General features: G+C 44.4%; 1 protein-coding gene across 1 annotated transcript; it reads right to left on the reverse strand.

Annotated features, from left to right (window-relative positions):
• Positions 1–449: 449 nt before the first annotated feature.
• On the reverse strand, positions 450–22,009 carry dpf1 (double PHD fingers 1). The gene is made up of 11 exons (XM_066704018.1): positions 21,677–22,009; positions 20,849–21,009; positions 20,550–20,657; positions 20,128–20,255; positions 18,144–18,233; positions 17,109–17,187; positions 16,091–16,222; positions 6,128–6,247; positions 5,336–5,448; positions 4,298–4,379; positions 450–2,790 (listed from the first exon to the last, which is right to left on the reverse strand). Exons 1-11 carry the CDS (start codon positions 21,862–21,864, stop codon positions 2,720–2,722), a joined length of 1,272 nt encoding a protein of 423 aa, XP_066560115.1. The 5' UTR covers positions 21,865–22,009; the 3' UTR covers positions 450–2,719.
• Positions 22,010–23,123: the final 1,114 nt, after the last annotated feature.

Genomic DNA, 23,123 nt, shown 5'->3' on the forward strand with positions numbered 1-23,123 from the left:
CTGACAGCCTCCTACTGACCACCCTGTAAAGCATAAGGGCACCAGTTGTTAGGGGAATGTCAATCCAGGTCGAGATAGTTTTCCGTTAGAATTGGCCCTGAGCTGAGCTGGCCTGGCATAACTGGGCATATGATCCTTGAGGGTGGCTCTTGTACAGTCTGGTAGATTCACTGCGATTGACTTTGAGGAAGCCCTGGCAGGGTGACCAGCCAGTTCTGTTGTGTGCTCCCCATATACGAGTCAACACTCAAAGAATGGAAACAAGGCGTGGCCAGGAATAAGGAAGCCAACGGATGTTCTGAACACATCAGAGCGGAAACATTAAAGGGTCAGCATTACCCTTGCATTGCTTCTGTTCATGGGCTTTTCGCCAGGGTGCACTGCTAATCGTTTTCCCCCTGCACACTTCCTTTGAGGTCTTTTTCAGAAGCTGTCCCCCCCTCCCCAACACACACAGAATTACTGGTCAGCATAGACACTTGAAACTTCAGCAGAAAAAGCAACAGTGGATCACTGAACAAAAACCACAGGGCTACCATATACAGCAACTTTGTAAAGAAAGATGGTTAGACACTTCTCCTTTAATTCCCGTGAGTGAACTGAATTACTATCGGGGACAGTGAGACAGCGCAGACCCTCGCTTTAGTGGTGAAATCGAAATATGACTGTTTCTGAATGAAACTTTGGCTTTGGTACAGTACATTATATTACATGTAACAGAACTGGCTGACATTCCATATCTCGCCAATAAAAAAAACACAAAAAAACAGTCCCAATACTGCACTGGTAATTCAAACTTTGCTTAATATACACACAGTCAAACTGATGACAGAGCTTATTAAATTGGGGAGGGGGGGCATTGTTCCTACTATATGACAAAGCCACAAGCCAGACTTGCTGAGAAAAATAGCCCACACTGTATATACACTCACACACATCTTCATAAGAAATCACACCTTTTTATGTTTTTTGTTTCATAAATCCCCCCCCCCCCCACTCCCAGTTGATTTCCTCCTCAATTTGGAGTGTCCAGTACAAATTGTTCCATGCACGTTTTGCTCCATGCTACAACAGATGGCGACATGGTTCAATGTGTGTCAAAGTGAAACTACGCAATGACTGCTCAAGTTCTCAGAGTCCTTACAAACGCACCCCAAGTCACTGGTCAGATTAGCTTATCCAAACTCCTGGGGTGCTAGTCTGTCCTGTGCAGCATTCCCCTTTTCAAGGCATTTCTTAACAGAGATAATCTGTATCAGGAAGAAGGACATGAACCCAGTTAGTCAGAAAGGAAAAGCTGTGAAGCAATTGTACGCAATGACAGAAAACTCCCCAGAGCCTTTTGCAAAGGGGAGGTTGAGAACACACACTGCTGTCTGATGACCCGCTACTGTTATGTATGCACTGTGGTCTAATGGGAGCCTGTCTGCTACCCCTCATTGGTATAGACCGTATGGTAGCGTTTTAAAAGTCTTTTCCATTGAATGCCCAGCTATTAGTCCAGGTGGTCTCTCAGTAGCATATATTAAGCAGTGGTGGGCAGTACAGGAATGAGATATAAAAAAGGATAATAAGGAGGTTCTTTGAGATGTGCACGGACAGTCTGAGCCTCCTTTCACCCCAAATTACCATCAGCACTGCTTTTCTCAAAGACAAGGTACACTGCTAATAAGCACAGAAGGCTGTGTGAGTTGTGCCTATACTGCCAATGGCCCTACAGTCACAAGTAAATCTCTAATTCATAAATAGGGCCCTATCTTATATGCATTATTTTTTTGTTCCCAACACACACCTGCAAAGCTTTTGCCCCAGTGTTTCAAATGACACACGATTGCCTCACTTGCTTTCAAGAAACCAGTAGGTCACCTCACCTACACAAGGGTTTTGAGACACTTTGGTTTGGGAGAATCCACTGGTTAGCATCATGCTTCAAAGCGGGGAGGAAAAATAAAAGAAGAAATAGATTTTGTTGCCCCCTTATTGCATCACTGTGGTCGTACAGTTTATCTCAGTGCAAACGCCTTTCTACCAAAGTGCAGAGATCCAGTTGTCTGTTTTTGCATGTGGCTGTTGATAGATAGAGCCTCCATTGCCTTCTGCTGAATCTGCTTTTTTGACAGAAATGCAGAGTTGCTGGGATCGCCGCTGTTCCTTTTGAGGGGCTGGCCAGTTCACGGGTAGATGGCTGTGCTGAAAACTGTTCTGCTGGTAGACAGACAGACAGACACACAGACAGACGGACAGATAGACCTCCCTTCGCTTGTGCTGCCTCAGTGCAGATGAAATTTCCTCTAAAATGTGATTTGCTCTTATGGTATTTTCCCTTCTCTACAGACAACGGGTGTAGCAATGCATCAAGACGCACGACCCAGGGCTGTACTGTGCCTGCTTTTTTTGAAATAAAAATTAATTAAAACCAACACAGAATCAGTGAAACCAACAAACACTGAAATCTTTGGACCTTTCGCTGAGCACACAGCAGATATAACAGGTCACGTAAGGTGCTTTTGGAAGTTTGCGGCCACTGATTCGTCATGGTATTGTGGGTGTGGAGTGCTAACACTGGGGCACAAGCTATGTCAGGGTGTGTGTGTGTGTGTGCGTGTGTGTGTGTTTGTGTCTGGTGTAAAACCTGGAGATTTGGAGCTTCTTCTTTGACTGACAGACAAGGGACAGGGTGGGATGGAGTGGGGAGAGGGGCCTGGCAGGAGGGCGGAGCTTAGGTCAGGGTGATGTATGCCGATGCCTTCTCTTTCAGCTGTCTCAGACACAGGTGGCAGCTCCAGCTCCCTGCAATGGTAACCAAGGCAGCTTACAGACACCAGCACAGCTCATTAAAAAAACAAAACACAATCTCTGTCTTGCCACTGGTATAAACACTACATCCCGCTGTGATATCAAGCGAACTTACTGTCAGCCAAACGTGAAACAAAACAGAGCCTAAAAAGCAACTTGTACAGCATCAACCGGATAGCAGTCCCAGGTTTACACCCCTTGTCTTAATTCAACCAACTACTGAAAAGACATCAGTGATAAGTAAGTGTAGCTTAATAAACAATCTGTAATATATACTCAGCAAAAAAATAAATGTCCCTTTTTCAGTATAGTGTATTTTAAAGATAATTTTGTAAAAATCCAAATAACTTTACAGATCTTTATTTTAAAGGGTTTAAACAATGTTTTCCATGCTTGTTCAATGAACCATAAACAATTAATGAACATGCACCTGTGAAACAGTCGTTAAGACACTAACATCTTACAGACGGTAGGCAATTAAAGTCACAGTTATAAAAACATAGGACACTAAAGAGACCTTTCTACTGACTCTGAAAAACACCAAAAGAAAGTTGCCCAGGGTCCCTGCTCCTCTGTGTGAACGTGCCTTAGGCATGCTGCAAGGAGGCATGAGGACTGCAGATGTGGCCAGGGCAATAAATTGCAATGTCCGTACTGTGAGCCGCCTAAGACAGCGCTACAGGGAGACAGGAAGGACAGCTGTGGCAGACCACGTGTAACAACACCTGCACAGGATCGGTACATCCGAATATCACACCTGCGGGACAGGTACAGGATGGCAACAACAGCTGCCCGAGTTACCCCAGGAACGCACAATCCAGACTGTCCGCAATAGGCTGAGAGAGGCTGGACTGAGGGCTTGTAGGCCTGTTGTAAGGCAGCTCCTTACCAGACATCACCAGCAACAACGTCGCCTATGGGCACAAACCCATCTTCACTGGACGTGATTTCCTGCAAGACAGGAATGTCAGTGTTCTGCCACGGCCAGCGAAGAGCCCGGATCTCAATCCCATTGAGCAAGTCTGGGACCTATTGTATCGGAGGGTGAGGGCTAGGGCCATTCCTACCAGAAATGTCCAGGAACTTGCAAGTGCCTTGATGGAAGAGTGGGGTAACATCTCATAGTAAGAACTGGCAAATCTGGTGCAGTCCATGAGGAGGAGATGCACTGCAGTACTTAATGCAGCTGGTGGCCACACCAGATACTGACTGTTACTTTTGATTTTGACCCCCTCTTTGTTCAGGGACACATTATTCAATTTCTGTTAGTCACATGTCTGTGAAACTTGTTCAGTTTATGTCTTCGTTGTTGAATCTTTTTATGTTGATACAAATATTTACATGTTAAGTTTGCTGAAAATAAAAGCAGTTGAAAGTGAGAGGACGTTTCTTTTTTTGCTGAGTATATTTAACATCACTGAATGAAACTGCTTGAAACAAAAGGGGCTGCAACTACAACTGTGGGTTAGTTTCAGATTTCAACTCTCGTTCAAACATCTACCTTCTGGGGGCTCTGCCATAGGGGGACTCAGGCAGTACATGTGGTATCCTCTGTCACAGTCATCGCAGAACAGCAACTGATCCTGCAGAGAGAGAGAGATACAGAGCAAGGGCAAGTGGGAGAGAGAGAGAGAGAGAGAGAGAGAGGGGGAGAATGAGTGGGAGGGAGAGAGGAAGAGAGTGGGTGGGAGAGGAGAGGGAGGGAAAGAGAGAGAGAGGAAAAGGGAGAGGGAGGCCCTGTCATTTAAAAAGCACTACTGAAATAAGTTCAAAATAATGACAATTGACCATGTCTAGACTCTCCCTGGCATATTTACTGTGGCTCCAGTTAGAATTCTGGTATTCCATGATAATTTAGCACTGGCTTAAAAGTTGTGGTCGAACAAGGTTACACAACAAGTGTGTGCCAAAGACATACAAATACCTACTAAAACTAACCTGTGTTGTAGAGGAAGGCTATTTATTTTTATTTAAACAGATTTCTTAATTCCCCACAGAAATGGCTAAAATCAACTTTTCAGAAGGGAACTGTTCTGTATTTGGATGGGAACAATGAACAACTGGTCTTATCCACGTAAAAGTACTGTATATTTATGTGTAGTCCAAATAATGAACCTTATCATATTTCTATTTCTTCTGGAATTGTTTTTTATACTGTCCTTTCTAAAATCAAGGACAAAAACTTACAATACGCCTGATCAACCTACTAACAGGTGCACAGGAAATCATTTTCAATAAAGAAAATGGAAGAAAACCCTGGACAGTGCAGTTCTCAGTTCTTTATATTGTCCCAGAAAGCTGTGGTGTTGACTCTTCACAGCAGTCTCTCTTGACTAAACTTGAATTTGTGGGAAAAGGGGGTGTTTAAATACCATTAACCCTCAGGAGTCGCAGTGTGACATACTGGTTGCAGACGTGACAGGTTGGGCAAAAAATATCCCAATTTAGTTGCCCTCTATATGTTACGTGTCACACAAGGGTTAAAAAGGATGTATTCATATTATTATTATTGTTACTATTATGTCCTTTTTGTACTCACGTCGTTCTCGGAGGTGCCACACAGGCTGCAGGACTTGCACTCGATGCACTGCCAACGGTAGGTCCGTACGGCCGCAGTCATGTTCACCGTGAACTGCAGGCAGGAGGGGTGACCTGAGATAGAGGTCAGAGGTCAACAGCAGCCCAGGCAGTGTAAAATCCACAGGCTTTCTGCACTGCAATCCATCAGTGTCCACCAGCTTTTACAGTTTTGCAGTTCCCCGTCATCATGGGTGAGTTTTACTGATACGTGGATCAGGTTGACCGTTTTTCAAGCACAGCATATCGATGTACACAAAGAGGGACCAAATCTTTCCTTGTAGTTTTTCGTGCCTACGTAGATCCCCCCCTCACGAGTTTGTTAGCTGCTACATAGTCCACATAGTGTATACAGCCCTCTGTTCAGGGGTCTCCAGCGCCTGCTGCTGGAGACTACTTAGTTATTCTACCACTTGTAAAGGTCACCCTCAAATTAATCTATAAAGACTTGGAAATATTTAATTCGGAACAATTAACCGGGTAGTGTTTTGGCCAATCCAGGAATTTTGACAGCATTTGGACAAAATCACGGTCATAATCTCCGCAGAGATGTCCCCAGAGTGGAGAGGCATGGTCCAGCAGCCTTGGCCCCAAGCCCTTAGGCCTCCCAACCGGCCAGATGGACTTTAAAGGCCTGTGAGAGCAGCAGTGTGTCTAGGGATAGGTGAGGAGAGTAAATGGAGTTGCAGTGTCTGAGCGAGGGACTGGGAGAGTGGAGATGAGGTGTGCAGCGTAATGGGAGGGTGCCCCTTACCTGATCGCCCACAGTCAGCACAGGAAATTAGATCTTCTGGGCAGCCTGTCTTCTTTGAGCCACCCAAACAGAAATCGCAATACCCATTAGGAATGACCGATCCATCAGGGGCTTTCTTAGCTGAAACAGAATGAATCGGGGGCAGTGTTGAACAATCAAGGCTCCACAGAAGTGCTTCTCTCTCACTCTCTCTCTCGAAATATATGGGACGTATTTTATATCTTATGCATATTATCTACATGACATATATTAGATTTACTCTTTGACCTCAATGTCACTCACTGTAATGTAAATGCATCTTGTTACACTAGCAATGTTGTGTAGATCTAGTACATTGCATTAGTTGAAAAGTTGCCCAAGATAAAGGCATCTGCTAATAATTGATTATTATTATTATTATTAACACTGTTTCTTCTAGAGCAATCTTCCATTTATATCTGCTCGTAAAACACAAATGCGTCTCTCCAGGGCTAGAGATTATATGACTGGTACAATTATATGACTGGTACGCAAAAAAGATTTTGAGTAACAAATCTGTTGACACAGGTGAGCAGTGAATTGGGGGATCGGAGGAAGTTTGGAAAATCTTCCCAGTAGACACTGCAAAGGTACAGAGAGAGAGTGATGGAAGAGAGAGGTCAAAGGGAGGTAGAATGAGAGAGATCTGAAGCCAATTGCAACTAGATCGCAGACAAAGAAAATCCCTGCTGGATGAGTTTACCCTGTGCTGTGTGTGTGTTTGTTTTGACCCACAAAAACCCAACCATCAACCCCCCTTTATAAAACACAAAATCCCTCGACTGCCTTGAGGTAACTACACCAACTCCTTTAAGCAGATGAATCTACCAGCCTTGGCTTGGTCCTTCTGGGACATGTCTTAGAAGTCTGTCTCTTCACACAGACAGCTGGCTTCAGACGCAGTGCGAGTTGGGATACAAGCATGTGTGCTTAAGAGTTACGGCTCAGAGTTATGCCATTTAGCACGTGTATGTGGGTACATTTAAATACAGGGACCAAAGGTGGTGCTGTAAGATGACATTAAAAGCTTTATACTACCTAGCAGTGTTTCAGGGTCAATGACATAGTTGTTGTGGCTCTATGTTAGATCACAGACTCTAGTCGCCACATGCCTCTTAAGCAGGAGTTAATATACTGTTAACAACCATCGCTGCTCTTATCTATGTTTTATTCATCGTCGAGTTCCAGTTTAATCGGTGCGTCTCTGATGCACTTTGAAAGTGCGTCTTTTTGAAGCTGCTACATTGTGATCGTGGGAACCGTGCACTGTGATCTGAACTGAAGGAAGAGCAGAGCCACGCACAGTAGACACAGAAGACCTTCATACACACCCTGCAAGAGATTTTAATAGCGAGAAAAATGCAAACAGTGCATCCTAGGTTGTCACTGCTTGCTTTTTCTGTTGCTAAGCTCGCTTGCACACTCAGACACACACTGACAGATGGAGACACAGACACAGATACACAGTGACTACACACAGAATGAACACATGAGTTTGTGCAGTCCTCGCATTTGCTAATCGAGCACTGGTCTATAATTTATGGTGGTTTGGGCCTGCTCTGATGTCACTCCGTAATGCCCAGCTCGTTCACTAGATTGCGGCCTGTGTCTGGTTGGGGGTTGGGAGAGGGGTGTGGAATGCATTTCTGTATGGGTCTGGTTGTCAATGCCTGGCGAGAAATCTATGCACATGACTATCCTATCTATGCTTAATTCACCATGGCACAGCTTTAAACTATGCAAGATGGTAGCCAATCTAGATCGGAAGATACAGCCTTTCCCTCCACGCCACCTCCTTTGAAACACTGCACAAATGATACTGTATGGATTTATCAAGTTTTAAAGATAGATTTAGAGAAGAGGAGCAATAACAATACCACATACAAACTGATCATCCTCTGTCAAATCAGCGTCGAATTCCTGACAGCCATGCTAAATCAGCTGGACAATAAATGTTATTCACATTTTTGCAGAAGCCACCCACCCCCCACTCCAATTTAAAGGTCTTCTAAAAGGACGAAGAATCCCAGGGCTGTTTACTGTGAGCCTGCCTGAGGAGAGCAGTGCATATAAAAAAAGTTTAAATCATTTTTGCATATGCTGCCGGTCTGCTGCTTGAGAGAGCAGTCTAAGCACCCACACTGCCTCAGAGGGTTCCCAAATTAAAGGGACAGGTGGGAATCAAGAGTCCTCAATTGACCGCACCCCACCCCACCATCAAGAAATCCACCCAGCATGAAATAGGCCTCAGAGTGCATCTACAGTGAGAGAATGAATAAACACTCTGCAAGGTGATCTTGAACACTGTGCTTGCCTGCACAGTTTAGTTACATCACCAAAGCAGATGAGATTTTGTAGACCTCTTCCATACCAGTATCACACGGTGTATTGGAATGCATAGCATGCAGGCCAGATTCAAGGCTTTATCGTTATATGAGCACCAGAATAGTTTTATTTTTATTTTATTCCCGCCTGCACATAATAGCTGTGCCAATGTACTACCAGGTCTCAATGCCACAATCCTGTTGGCACTTGTAAATAAAAATACATACGTGATAATTACAAAAAGGACTGTAAACGTATACAAATCTGGAGAGCACAGGGGTGTAGAACACATTCATGTCACACACACACACAGGGAAGAGAAAACACAGACAAACAAATTAAGATCACAGATAGCACTGCAGCGTGACCTTGAAACTGCATCCCCTCTCTCTAGTGATGTGTGTTCGTCTTCCCTCTAGAAGAACTCCAATTTGGAAGTGCTGATTGTTATTCAAGCCAAGTTTGCCTTTGCGTCCCCGTGCCCCCCATCTCACTGACCCAGCAGACAGACAGACACAAAACACACCGGTCAAGGTCAGCGGTTCAGGCCAGGGCAGATGTAGACATCCCCTCCTGCACTGCAGACCAAAGGTCTCCCCAGCTGTCTCGAGCCCAACCAACCAGTCCCCCTGGACTCCACACAACCAGAATCCACCACTTCTGATTGGTCTCCCTCCAGGTAGAAGGTCTGTACTGACCCATATGATTTGCTGTGCTACCTATGTCACTTGTTCCGCACATGTTCTCCATGTGTTTAAGTACATCTGTGCTTGTGTGCGGTGAATAGGAACAAGATGCTCATCTCTCAGCTCTAGCTCAATTGACACATTTAGTCTTGCACATTCTCTAAGGGGTTTTACAGACTTGCCAAACTACAGATGATCATAATAATACAAATAATAATAATAATAATAATAATAATAATAATAATAATAATAATAACCACCGTAATTCTTTTCTATTTTCTTTCTGTGCAGTACTCCGTGTCATAATGCAGCACACCATGAAGACTAGTTAACAGAGCGGCCTCTTAGAAATGATTCCCTCGATTCGTGTTTTTTAATTTAGTCTTATTTCTGCACTTGCTGTGCGTTGTGATCCCTGTGGGGATAAGGCACTACTTCAGATTGCACACAGACACTTTTTTTTTTCTTTTTAATCAGACTCTCAACAATACGAATAGGATTTTACTGCTCGCAGCTCCACTGCACACAAGAGTAGATGTGGGGGGGTGAGAAGCTTTGCAGTACACAATAGGTGTATATATTTGGATTGGGAGTAAATGCTACTTCAACACAGACACTGCAGAGTTTGGGAGTGGGTTTAAAATAAGTGGATAATGTATAAAGACTGAAAACAAGAGAGGGGCATTCTGCCAGCTTTGCAATTGGTACCTTATTGAATCCTTCAGAATCATAAAAAATACGTCTCTTGAGGGACCCCAGGGAAGCAGTGTCCACATGGTGTTTTATCATCTGTTAGGGTCATTATCAAACTGGAGATGAAAAGACTTGTTGCCTACCTCTGATGGTTATTTCCTATCCGAGCTCTATGGCCCAGCAAAGGGGAGAAACTGACTGATTCGTGGGGTGACTACAAGTGAGGAAATGAGGTGGAGAAGTGGCTCAGTGTTTCCACGCTGCCATGCCATTGGCTTGTTTCAATGTTTGAAACTAAGACTAAAACAGAACTATAGGCCTCTGCTAGTGGAACTGGACCACGAACCTGAGAGAGTGAGGGAGAGGAAGAGGGAGAGGGAAAGAGATCCCTAGGGTATTCAGGTTCTACCCCCCCACTTTCCCTCTATATCCCTCTCTTTACCCCCACCCCCCTCCTCTTCCCACCTCTCCAATTACTGAGAATATATGTACAGCCTGGATTCCACACATCACTGCTTTTTTCTCCTTCTGGGTCTACAGGGAATTCCAAGAAAGCACGTTTGCAGAACACACACCACCCACCCAACTCTCTCTTAACAGAAAGAAAGAAAAAAGAAAGAGAGGGAGAGGGAGAGAGAGAAAAGAGAGAGAGAGAGAGAGAGAGGAGAGAAGAAGAGGGAAACCGACTCGATTGTACCCCTGACGCAGGTTTGAGATTCAACTTCACACAAATAAATGCTTTAAACAAATATAGACACAATTCATCTTGACAATTTCTATTCTGATTGGTGGGGATGTTAGTCAGAAGGTTACACAGACTCCTCTAAGACTGAGCGATCAAGGTAGCTGGCAATTCTCTTGGTAATGAGATTTGGAACATGGGCAGTTTGGCTCGAGTTGACTGGCAGTGTGGTTCTATAAGGGCCTGGGACATGCTTTGCCATGACATGGTCATTCCCATGCCAAACCCACCCAATGCCAATCTAACACTACGTAGGGCGCTCCCAGCCACAGGCATTTAGCCAGTGAAAAGAAGCCTGTGCCAACAAAATGGAATCTTCATTGAAATTTCTTGGGAAAGTGGCCTTGAAAACGAAAAATCGAAATGGTTTTACCACATCAGGAAAGGAACCAATCAAAGCCAAACAATCACAAGAAATTAATAGGAAATGGGAAGACAAATGGGAAGTTAATTCAGGCAGTTTCTGGAATGAGAACAGGAGGAGTTGCTTTATACACAGAATGGTGGGTGTGTGGACCAAAATCCCATTGCCATGCAGTGATTGCGGATTCACTGAGGGTCCTGGAATGCCGTTATGAGATTCTAGGCCAGACTGCCTCCTCTTGCATGTTCTGCCAGCCGACAATGAATGACGCTGTTACAAAGCAGTGCCTGAACTTTGACATTTATTAACATCTAAGGGGCTCTGTTATTGCCTCTCACATCCACTGAGATAAAGCGTAGCACATACTGCAATGGAAAATAAATAAATATCAGGAAAACAAATAAATAAATAAATAATCATAATAATAAAAAAAAAACGGAAGTAAATGAGAAAGCGTCTGGCAGTCTGTCAGGGCAGCAGAGTGTGAAAATATCCACTCGGCAGTTCTGTCACCTTCCAGTTTAATGAGCAGAGAAAGCCGCAAACCAGGAAGATTTATAGTGGGGAGAGCTTTGCATAATAACTTTTGCAGGCTGACTGCCACCCCCCCTCCTCCTTCCACCCCATCCTCTTAACTTGACAGATGTATAGTACACAGCCCTGACTCCTGCTATGAATATTACAGCCTTGGTCCGCACACATACACACAGACACACACACACACACACACAGAAAGGGAAGTACACAGACAAGCACACGTTAGGACACACACAGATGCACCGCAAAGCACGGGCAGTCTCCGTCACACACAAACGAATACAGAGATAAGGACTGGCAGACAGGAAGCTGCAGGAATCCCAGTCCACAACAATGAAATGTAAGCGAGGCTATTGCACGCTTGGAAATCTGTACAGTCTCACTATGTGCCCTTATAAAATGTACATGCAACCCTCCTGTTATGGCTTTATTCATTTGTTGAACTATGTGTTTGGTTATACAGTGTCTGTTCAGATTCTTTTGTGTTATTATTATTTGAGGAACTGACAGAGCAAAGCAGAAATAATTAATCAGAGGCCTGGTTGTGTTTCAATATAATAAAACAGGATTATTATTTTATTAGTGCTGCAACCACTACAGCAAAATTATTATTATTACAGCTCAAAGCATTTTTATAGGGGGCATCTTGTCTGGCTTGCATCAAACAGAATTATTTAATTCAGATTTTCTTCTCCATCCCAAAAATAAAATAATTGTAAGCCATATTTGCTGGACCCTGCATCAGCTCCAAATCAATTATTTATTAGTAATTCTGATTTAGCTTTAAAGAAAGCATGCATTTCCTTTGTCCTATGAAAACATTATATAGAATGCACACTGACACCCTGAAGAGCCCATTAAAAAGGCAATATTATTAGTGTGAGTTTTGTGTCGGGGTTTTGGCAAAGCAGTGTGTTATTATACTGCTCAGAGTGGGGGTGGAGGAGGGCTGAAATCCAGAGACGGCAAAATTACTTTCTGAAGCTGATCCTAGCTGGGCTTTTTTTTTTTTCGCTTTTTTTTTTTTAATACAGAATATCAAACAGCCCAGGCAAGGATATCACTCATCTGGCTCTCTCCCTGTCTGGGTAATTGAAATGGTAAATCAAATTGAGGATTTTTAACTCTCTGGCTCTCTCTCTCTCTTGCCTTTAATGAACACCCCCCCCACTTCCACCATCTCCCCTCCCCTTCCCTTTCCCAACCCCACTCAATGTACACAACAACATATTCTTTAGGATCAAGATGGCTTGTCGTCATGACAACGCCATTGCTAAGCAACAGAGATCCTGCTTTGTTGCCGAGCAGCAGCAGCAGCACCAGCGGTAGTGTAGTAGCCGTATCTTCAGCATGTCTGAGGGAGAGGCCTAGTTTTGGGAAATGGAAATGAACTCTTTAGCAGGGAAACACCAGGAGAAACAAACAGGCCAGTGTGAAAAGGCTCAGAGGAGATGAAGCTAGTATATATCACCTGGCGTTTTCTGGGAATTTGCGCTGCCCCCTCGCTGCCCCTCTCACTGGGCGATTCTCCGTTGTCATTTCAGCTCAAATCCTTTTACACGCTCGCCCCGAACAGCTCTTGAAAAGAATCTGCCAGCCAGGTCGACAGCCCGTGTGCGTGTGTGGACAAGCATGCTCATTAGCCCGATGAAGCCCTGTGCTTTTAATGTCAGGAAACTTCCCCCGCCCCTCAGTGCCTCGTGCCGGGGCTCCTTGAAGGCCGGGGCGAGCGGGATGAGTCAGGCATGGCACGGCCTCTGATCCCAGGAACAGCACGAGAGAAACCTAGCTGACAGCGCTGCTCAGTCTTACATTCTGCTGGGTCCAGTCGTTCTACACCAACCATGGTCCTGGGGAGCCATAATCTTTCAGCTTTGGTGGTCATCTTTAGTCACTAGATAAACATCCATGTCAATCTAGACTAATTAAGACAATAATTGTGTTTCAGTTATGGAACCGATAGCTCCAGTGGAATGAAAGAAAAAACTAAAACGGCGATTCTCTCTCTCTTTCTCTCTCTCTCCAGTATCAGGGCTGGAGAGCTATCGCAGTGGCTACATGTTTATATGTTCATATGATGGGTGCACTCATGTAGTTTCTGAGAGCCACAATCTGGGAGCCTTTTAGGTGTCTTAATAAATCTGTCAGCTTCAGGAAATAATTAGTCACAATCAAGTTTGCCATCTTCAAAGACCACAACCCTGGTTTATATCCGTATTGGTTTTGTACCAAATTAGATTAAACTATTTTATTGTTTTCATGGAAGGGCAGGAGTGTTGGGAATGACAATGCCACTACAGCAGCCCAGCCGTTTCTGCAAGCGATTGCAGAGAAACCCATTTTCATAAATGTATGTGTGCGGATCACATTGCTGACCTCAAAAGCAAAAAAGCATCCGCCTCAGCTCCCCAATCCCACACACAGAGACACCCCCCCTCCCCCTAGCACCACCACCACCACCAACAAAAAAAAAACCGCAATGAATTTTAATAAGCTGCTCGTTTTTCACCACCACTAGCTATTCCAGAAAAAAATAAATACATTAATTAATAATAATAAGAAAAAAAATCTAATACAAAGCCGTCCTCCAGAAAACTCATCTTCGGGCAGAATAATCTGCGTCATTTACCAAACACATTGGGAAAAAAAGAGAAGGACAGAATGAGGGAGTTAGAAAAATGCATTAGAATTCTATCAAGCTCTTCTGAAATTCTGTGTCTGCAATCGGAGATGCAGAGAAAGTCTGTCTAGACGCAAGGAAAGAGGAGCTAGCTTTTTACATCCAGCTGTCAGTCTTGCTTTTTAATAACTTATGAATTATGTATAGGTGTGCATTTTGTTTTTTTCTTCTATATTTTTTATTTTTTATTTGCAGTATAAAATATATTCAACTGCCTCTATTGCATTTTCAGTCAGGCTGTCTGTGCTTTGGTGATCAGAACATTAACTGGGTGGGATATTGCTTTTTTTTTTTTTTTTCCTTATTCTGAGGCTCTGTTCTCATTCCACCAGGAAGATTGAATTTTGTGGCACCCTTTACATACTGGAACAAGTGAAAGAGAAGCAAGGCAGTCTGACTGTAAAGCCCCACCACTATATTCACTTGCAAAAATGAATAAAGAGTCCATCCAGGGCATGATGTCCCAGCAAATACAGACTGACCATACACATGAAAAAACAACTGCTTAAAAAGGAACAAAATCTTAAAGATGAATGCATGTACAACATTGTCAGCTGCAGCTGCAGGTTTACATGTATGATCAGCAGAGTTTCGGTGTCGTCTGTGTTAACGAGCTGAACGGATGCAGGGAGGCAAATTAGCAGCGCAAACAGAAGCGTTCCTTTAGAGGCCGTGCTTTAAAAAAATCTGAGCTCCTGACTTTGCTTCCAACTCCTTAATCTCAGCTAAATATCTATTTGTCAATGTGTCTTTTAAACAACCTAAGTACTTGTTTATTAGTTATTTTTCAGATTGTGTTGTATTCATTGTATAATTTTATATTGTAATTTCAGATTTAGATTTTTCTACCTTGTTGTTTTGTTATTTGTACTGCACAGTCTGGTACTCGAAGGAATTGTTAATGTTACATGTAATTCCATCCTATTTCTTATAGTTCTATGATCTATATTTGACCAATATAAATTGCTGCCCTAGAAAATGTTAAGAGGAATCACAAAAATCACAATAGCCAAACAATTAAATATATATTTAAAATCCTAACGCAGAAGTGTGGTACTGCACTACGCATTGACAGGAGACCCTATACACCATTGCATTACATCATTGCCTTACCCGACATTTTAAGATCTCCCAGCTATTTGAAGCCCAAACCTGGCCAACAACAAAATTTAAAGCTAGGCCCATACAAATCTAAATTCCATTCAGATCTGTCCGTAGAAAAACCTAAGGTTAATACAGACCTAAATACTCTGGGAAAACCTGGAAATTTTCATATGGATATAACTATCAGCCTAACCTCTAAATATTATTCAGAATCAGCATTCTGGACTGTGGTACCGCCTTTCAGTGTCGACTGAAGAGACCTTCTATACACCACTGAATTACATTGTTAGGTTACCTGCCCATAATTTGTTTTTAGAATAAACACACATGAGAAAGATCAATTAAATAAATACATCCTACTAGAATTACATTACTCTGTACAACAGGAGAAGCTCAGCTCTCTGAAAGTATGTATTTACGTATTTTAATAAATGGTTGGGCAGGCAGGAGGGATTGGTGTGCGGCCCAACATTTAATGTTAAATAGGTGCGACACATTTGGGAAACAACGAGCTACAGCGATGGAAACATTTGGAACATAGTTGAACACAGAGGTGTGTGTGTGTGTGTGTTCTGTACCTAAACGGTGCGTGTATGTAACGGCTTACATTGAGTAAAATGAGACTTGCAACAGTGAACGCATTCCTTCTGGACTTTATATAAAACTGGTGTTATATAGAAATATGGGGTATCTAAAAGTATTATCTAAAATACTTGGGGTGGGGGGTTACCTCATACACTATACTCTAGGTACAGTACTTGTAATGTGCAGTGTGTGTTTACAGTACTGTGTGCATGTGTGTCCAGGAACTCACGCTTGTGGTTGTTCTTGCGCTGGAAGGGCAGCGTGTGGCGCTCCGAGTCTTCTTCACCCTCCTCGTCAGCCAGGTGCGTGTGGGTGTAGTGGTAACTCAGGCCAGGCCGGTTCTTATAGCGCTTCCCACAGACTGCACACAGACACAGAAAGACAGGGGTTAGAGAGACTCGGAGGAACCAAAAGGACACACACAAGTTAAGAAAGACAGACACAGGACACAGGAATTGACAGAGAGAGAGAGAGGAGGAATATAAATAGGATTCAGAGAGTCACCACACGGGCAGAGAGAAAAAGAGTGACAGAGATGCGAACAGGAGTTAGAGAGACCCCCACAGACAGGGAGAGACAGATTTCAGATGGGACAAGCAGAAAGCAGACACATACGAGAGAGAAAGACCCAACAACAGTAGAGAAGAGGAAGAAAGACAGAGGGGACAACCACATTTCTATGCTCATGCTCTTGGCAGGTAACTAGCCAAGCTCCTCAACTGAGCATACAGTAAAGCAGTGCAATGCAGGTCGTGCCCAGACTTAACAATCTGAGCTACAACTTATCAATTAGAACCTACTGTACTCAACATCTATAAAAGACACACACAGCATTAATGGGTCTATGCAGTGTACATTGTGTGAAGCCAGGTATGCCCCTTATCAATTGGCTTCAAAATGCTTCCTAGTCACCTGCCAAGTTCGATACATCTTCCATTACAGGCTTTTTTTGTTTAAGTAGGTGTGACGCAGGTTTGAAAAGGTTGGAAAACACTAAAATGAAAAAGACCCCTGTTACACAGCACCACCCAGAGGAGTATAATGAGATATCTATTCATGTAATATCATTTTCAAAAACTGTTACTGGTGCAGGCTGGTCCCAACACTTGTGCCATATAGTTTGTGTGCAACATCTGGCAAGTATTTTGTCCGTGAATAAACAGTACAGACAGAGAGCACGGTGTGTAGCTAACGGTCTCTCATCTGTGGTTTTATACAACGTCAATACAGAGAACACTGGCACTTACTGTCGCACACATAGGGCTTGTCCCTGTCCTCCAGGGAGGCTGGCTCCTGTCTCTTCCTCATTCCTCCAATTCCATAGGCCTGAGGACAAGAAGCAAACACACACATACACACACACAGATGAGGACAGGAAGCAGCCCCACCCACTGCAGAACCCCAATCCCAGCGAATTTACACACCTAGATCAAACACCTTTCAAAACAAAACAATGCAAATCGACTTCCCCATTGACTTTGCCCACAGCAGCACAGATCCATACCTTGCCCCTGAATGATGCTGTAATCAAAATTGGTGCCTGACTAATATCACATCCATCCTGCCACCCCTCTTCACCTAAGGAGTCAGTCTCAGGTTATTTTCTGATTAAAGTCAATGGGGATTTGAATTTTGGCATTTCTAATGACTTGTCTCCATCTCTATTTGTTAAGTGCCGTCAGTTATCCCTTCAGCTCCAATCCCTGTCAAAATATATTGGCATTATATTTGAATACCATATGGATCTGGTTTGGTCTTTATTGACGTTGACTGTTACACAGTAATGTTTGGGACATGCATTCCAGTTCAGGCTTTCAAAATCTGGCATCTACCCAGCTTTTCCCCCTTACAGCTAAACTGTCACCTCAGGGCTGAATGACGTTCAGTTCTCTCCTATCTCTAAAGGAATCATGTTGGTCTAAAGAGCTACATGATCGCAAAGCAGAACTTGGGCAGACCCTGTGGATCTTAGAAAAGAGGGCATGCCACCCCGAATGGAGTAAGTTCCAGACAACAGACTCTGTATTCGTTACTCCTATTATATTCCCTTGCCCAATCCTTTCATTTAAGAAAGATTAGGGCATTACTTCGCAGTTACTATCACAATCGTTGCTGCATTAGCTTCTCTGTACTGAGTAGGGCAGAAGAAAGAGGGGAGGAGTCAGTTAAATGGGGAAGTGAATCAGTGCAGTACCCCCAGCCTCATAGATGAAGCTGTGCCTGGGGTGCCCCTCTGATTCACTTCCCTAGGGCACGTGGGGCAGCAGGGTGGCCACTCTTACCCGGCCCTTGGTGCGGTTCTTGCGTTTGGGCACATCATCTTCCAGCTCCTCCACCTCCAGCTCGTGGGGAAAGTCTCCCACCAGCAGCTTCTGCGAAGAGCCCAGAGAACACCAGTTCATCAGAGAGAGGCCTAACTTGCTTTTCTACCCTCCTGCCCAGTATGGGAAGCAGGCACCGACTGTTCAAGCCCCTGTTCTTAGCACCTTGGTTTTCTTCAGTTCTCGCTTTGGGTGTGGCAGTCGTGGGGGCAGAAGGAGTAAAGAGAGCTGAGAGAGAGCCTTAAAAAATCCAGAGACTACAACCTGGAGGAGATGCACACCGACAGCACTCGATGTTGCTGCTGCTGCCCAGAACTTAACATGAGGTCATTAGTGTGCAGCCCAACCCCGATGCCATGTGTAAAACCGCACAGCCTTGACTACAGACCCATCAGCAAAAGAACAGCAAGCATGTAGGTGCCAATTGCTGCTCTCAGGTTCAAAGGCACACTTTGCTACTTGTCCCCAGTGGTGCGTGTCACTTGACTATGGGTTGCTGGGATAAGTACACTTGACAAGAGGGAGGGGGAGGTGGGACCTTAGCTGGCTGTACAGCAGACAACACTGTTACTGCCCAGGGGCCTGTACAACTGGCAGGCAACCAGCAGGAGCTTTGGATCTGTGCTCTAGTTGGCAACTGGAGCTTTGAACAATGGAGTCTGTTCTGGAGATTGCACACCAAAACAAAACTAACCTGATGACAGATATCTCATTGTGACCTTAAAAGGAACAACAACAAAAAACAAAAACAAAATCAAGGTATTGGTGGGGGTTAAAAAACAATCAGTGTTCTTACATTCAAAATGATTAAGGAATAAAATTAAAATGTAAATAAACTCAGTCAGGCGATGGTTCATTGCAGCGTTGTGTAAGATCCCCTATTCAGTAGTAAGTGTCTGCTGTACTGTTGGGAATGCCTGGAGGGGGTCTGTGTTGCTGTCTGCAGGTGGCCTGTCTAGCAGCCACTGTGAAGTAATGGAGAAGAGTGGGGGAGAGGGGGAGGGGTGTGTGAGCAGGGGAGGGAGGGAGGGAAGGTGGGAAGCTGTGACAAATATTTCCTTCACATCGCCTGCAGTTAAATTTTTTTCCAAGGCACAGCTGGATGTGGGATTTCCACTTCTGTTACACCCCTTCCCCCCCCCATGTGTGACCTTATAAAATAAACAGCGCTGAAATTATTTCGCACGGGAGCTGAAAAGATTTTTTGTATGCGTGTTGTTGTTTTCAACACAATATTGACAAGGCTGGATTTGCCACAGATCTCTCCCCTGTTTCAGCATTAAAGGACTAATTGGTACAGCGCAGAGAAAGCTGAGAATGTTCATACTGACCTGTCCACTTACACGTTTGTGTCCCCTGTCACTTCTACACACGATTGTGTTCTGGCTGGGTAATTATCTAAGAGGGATTTGGAAAATGTGCTAAGTGCATCTGTCTGGGGAACTACACTCGAGAACGTTGCCATACAGAGGTGTCTGTAGCACTCAGCTCGGTGTCAGTTCTACTCTCACCTGCGTCGTCTCAGTGAGAAACACGGCGGACGGTCCACACTGGCACTCACTCACTGACTGGAACACTCACAGTCTCTCTCTCTCTCTCTCATTGTGTAGTCGTTTTTTTCCTGTTAATTGCCATTGTCTCCGTCTGTGATAATGAAGTGTCTGCATGGGTTACTGCACAGTCTCTCCCTCTGTCTCTCAATGAAGTGTGTCTAAATTAACCCAGTAATTCTCACAGTAGGTTAAAGTGTTTCCCCAATCGAGTCTCCTCGCTCACTGTGTGTCAATAATGAGCGTCTCTCCCAGCGTGTCTGTGCTCATGCAGTGTGTCTTGTTGTTGATACGATATTTCTCATAGCCTTTCTGAAGAGGCTGCTCTGTCAGTGCCATGTTACCGTGCTCGTGCAGACTTTATTAGTGCCGATTGTGTAGCTGTGTACACTGACCTGGCACTCGCTCATGGTCTCCTCATCCTTGGTCTCCACTTTCTTGTCCAGAGTCTCAGCGCTGAGCAGTGACTCCAGGACGGGCCCCTCCGGCACCCCACCCTCCTTTTTCAAAGATGCCTCGCAGTCTAAAAGGGTATCAAGAGAGAGGCATGAAAACCCTGCTGGTCTTTAAGCTGCTTCAATGCCACAGGGCTGGTCTCTAAACTGCTGTAAAAGTAACGACCTGTCAGAACTGCCCCCCCCCCCACCCCACCCATGGCACTGTAACAGGCTTCTCCACACAGTAAGCTCTGCGACTTACACTGTGTGCCACTCATCCCTCAGCTTTTCAGCATTTGCTCTCTGGTTCACACAGATAGACTCCACCTGGTCCGGGAGTGTCGAGCTCAGTACCGTGTGGAATTCCGCGGGTCACTCACCGATCTTAAACTCACAGGGTCTGAGCCGCGGGTCCTCCAAGATGTTTAGCCGTCTCTTCTTGCGCCAGCAGCGGGCTGGGTAGGTGTAGATCTGCCCTGGTGCCAACCCTGTGCCAACCGAAGACACAGCATCAGCACAGTGACTCTTACACAAGCCCACACATACATATATACAACATACATACATACACCTGGGGACAATTCTCGACAATGATGTTAAAACACATGCTGCCAGTTGCGGGGTCACGGGACATCTGGGACACAGGTGTGAAGAAAGGGTGAAGGAGGGAGGCACTCACCTGGCCCTCGGTGGGTCTTCTCCATCCAGATGTAGCAGTTGCTCTGGGCGACGCCGGTCTGGGAGTCCAAGAATGGCAGCCGCATGGAGCGCTCAGCGCACAGCCGGGCATTGTAGCTGCGGCAGTGCTCGATGGCCTCGCGGTAGAACTCCTCGCCCAGGCTGGCAGCACAGGGGCACAAGAGCACAAGACAGGGTTACAACTCAGAGTGGCTTATGGTTACCCAGCAAACACATACACACACACAGAAAGGGGGATCTCTGTTAGTTAGAGATTAAACTGTGGGGGAAGAGCACAGCATGGATCCTATATTTTAACAATTTGTTATAACATATTGAAAGGGTTACATTTCATAGAGTCTTTTCAAAATTGTTACAGTCCTTAAAGTAGTATTAAGCATGCAGTTTGAAGTAAGGGGGCTGATGTGTTACACGTGGCCACTCTCTGTTAGGGACCGCTACATTGTTCTATGGGAACTCTGGCATCTCAGGCCCCCCGTGTGAAGTGCTGCTCCGGACCTCACTAGTTCCTGTTCCTGCAGCAGCAATACTGACGCTAAGCCAGAGCCCTTTCCTGCCGTTGCCAGGTTACAATAAAGGAAAGCGGATTGTGATTTCCTGCGAGAGCTTGGCAGCCTCCTACCAAGCAACGTGTGGCCCACTGTTGGCCAAACAACAGCCCCCAATAACAAGCCAAACTGCCTGACAAGCCTGCCAGCTGGGCTGAACATACCGCACTTTACTAGGGCATTCTTTTTTTTTAATTTTTTTTTGGGGGGGGGTTAATGTCAGATGGGGAACAACTAAGGATTTTCTGAAGGAGGCCTACCTGTTTTTTATCACTGTCCCACTGGATTGCCTGAAAAACAGAAAGAGAGACACGTGTACAATGAATGGCTGAGATTCTCTTTCCAGGTGCAATATCATCCAATCTCCTCTGCAAGGGATACAAAATAATGCATCATGACTTGGACCTAGACTAGCTTGTATGTGTGACTTAACCCAAAGGCAAAACATTTTATTAGCATGGAAACAAAGCCTAGAACAGGGGTTCGTGTCTTGTGGAGAGACTCTTTTTGGCTTTCAAGATAATCCCTGCCCAGATATAATAATTATAATTCTGACATTAATAATGACGAATTCTCAAAACATTACTGCAGGCCAACAGACCCCTCAGTAAACACAATTAAGGCATTGCCATGAAAAGCAGGAAAGCAGACTACTGGCGGAGTGTTGATTTGATTTCCTCATCATGGGAAGAAATTAATGTTTCCAGGCTTATGGCTTGTCTGGGGAGCCCCATCCACAGAGACACACACACATACACACACAAACACACACAAAATGTACACAGACGTACAAACAGACAGAACAAGGATAGGCACTTTGACTCCTCAGGGCTCAGCCCACAGGTTACGTGATCTGTGACCGAATCCCATAACATGTTTGGGTAAATCATTCAAAGCGTGAAAAAAAGAACCATTACACAGCTGTACATAAACTTTTACCTTATGTCTGTTAAATATCCCCAGTCCCCACAAACTCTGACTTGACCTTAGGACTCAAAACTTATTTCTTGTTAACACCTTGTGCAACCTTGCAAACCAGCCCCCTAAAACAGAAATGGGTACAGTTCAGAAAGACAAAGGACAGGCGCTGTCACATTGAAATATTTTATGTGTTTCTTCCTTGGGACAGGAATAAGTAAGTGGCAATCAACCACTTGTATTACAATGGAGATCTCACACTGGGACGAGCCACCAGTAAAGTCCGTTAAAGAACTGGAGAACTTCGGAGAGGGAATGAATGAAACAACATGACTGTTAGTATTGCTCAGTCTTCTGAGGCTTCTTCTAAGTAATCTTCTGTAGTTACTGTATCTCCCTGGACCCCTCGGCCACTATTTCAAGTGCTGCTGGTGTTCCCCTGGAGAAATATATATGGCTAATGTCAGAAAATAAAAAATAAAAATGGAGCAGGTTTGATTTCAAAAGGATCACAGACACGTATTTTTAAATATTTAATTTCTTCTTGTGGCAAAAAAGCAGTAGTAAAGTATTTGAAACCCAGAGTAATGAATGTAAGTGGGACAGCCTTCTGGCAGTCTGGACAGAAAATATATATAAAACTGTTTTGGTTAAGTAAACATCTTCTGTAAATGTCTACAGGAATCCTAAATAATCATATTGCTCTTCTATCTTTCAAAGCTGGTGTTTGCTTCAGCGAAGTACACTTTTGAGCTCCAAATTCACTTTTAAATTTGTCAATAGGGAGTG

The sequence above is a fragment of the Amia ocellicauda genome, chromosome 5 (genome assembly GCF_036373705.1).
Source record: "Amia ocellicauda isolate fAmiCal2 chromosome 5, fAmiCal2.hap1, whole genome shotgun sequence".
In the NCBI taxonomy this organism is placed as follows: Eukaryota; Metazoa; Chordata; class Actinopteri; order Amiiformes; family Amiidae; genus Amia; species Amia ocellicauda.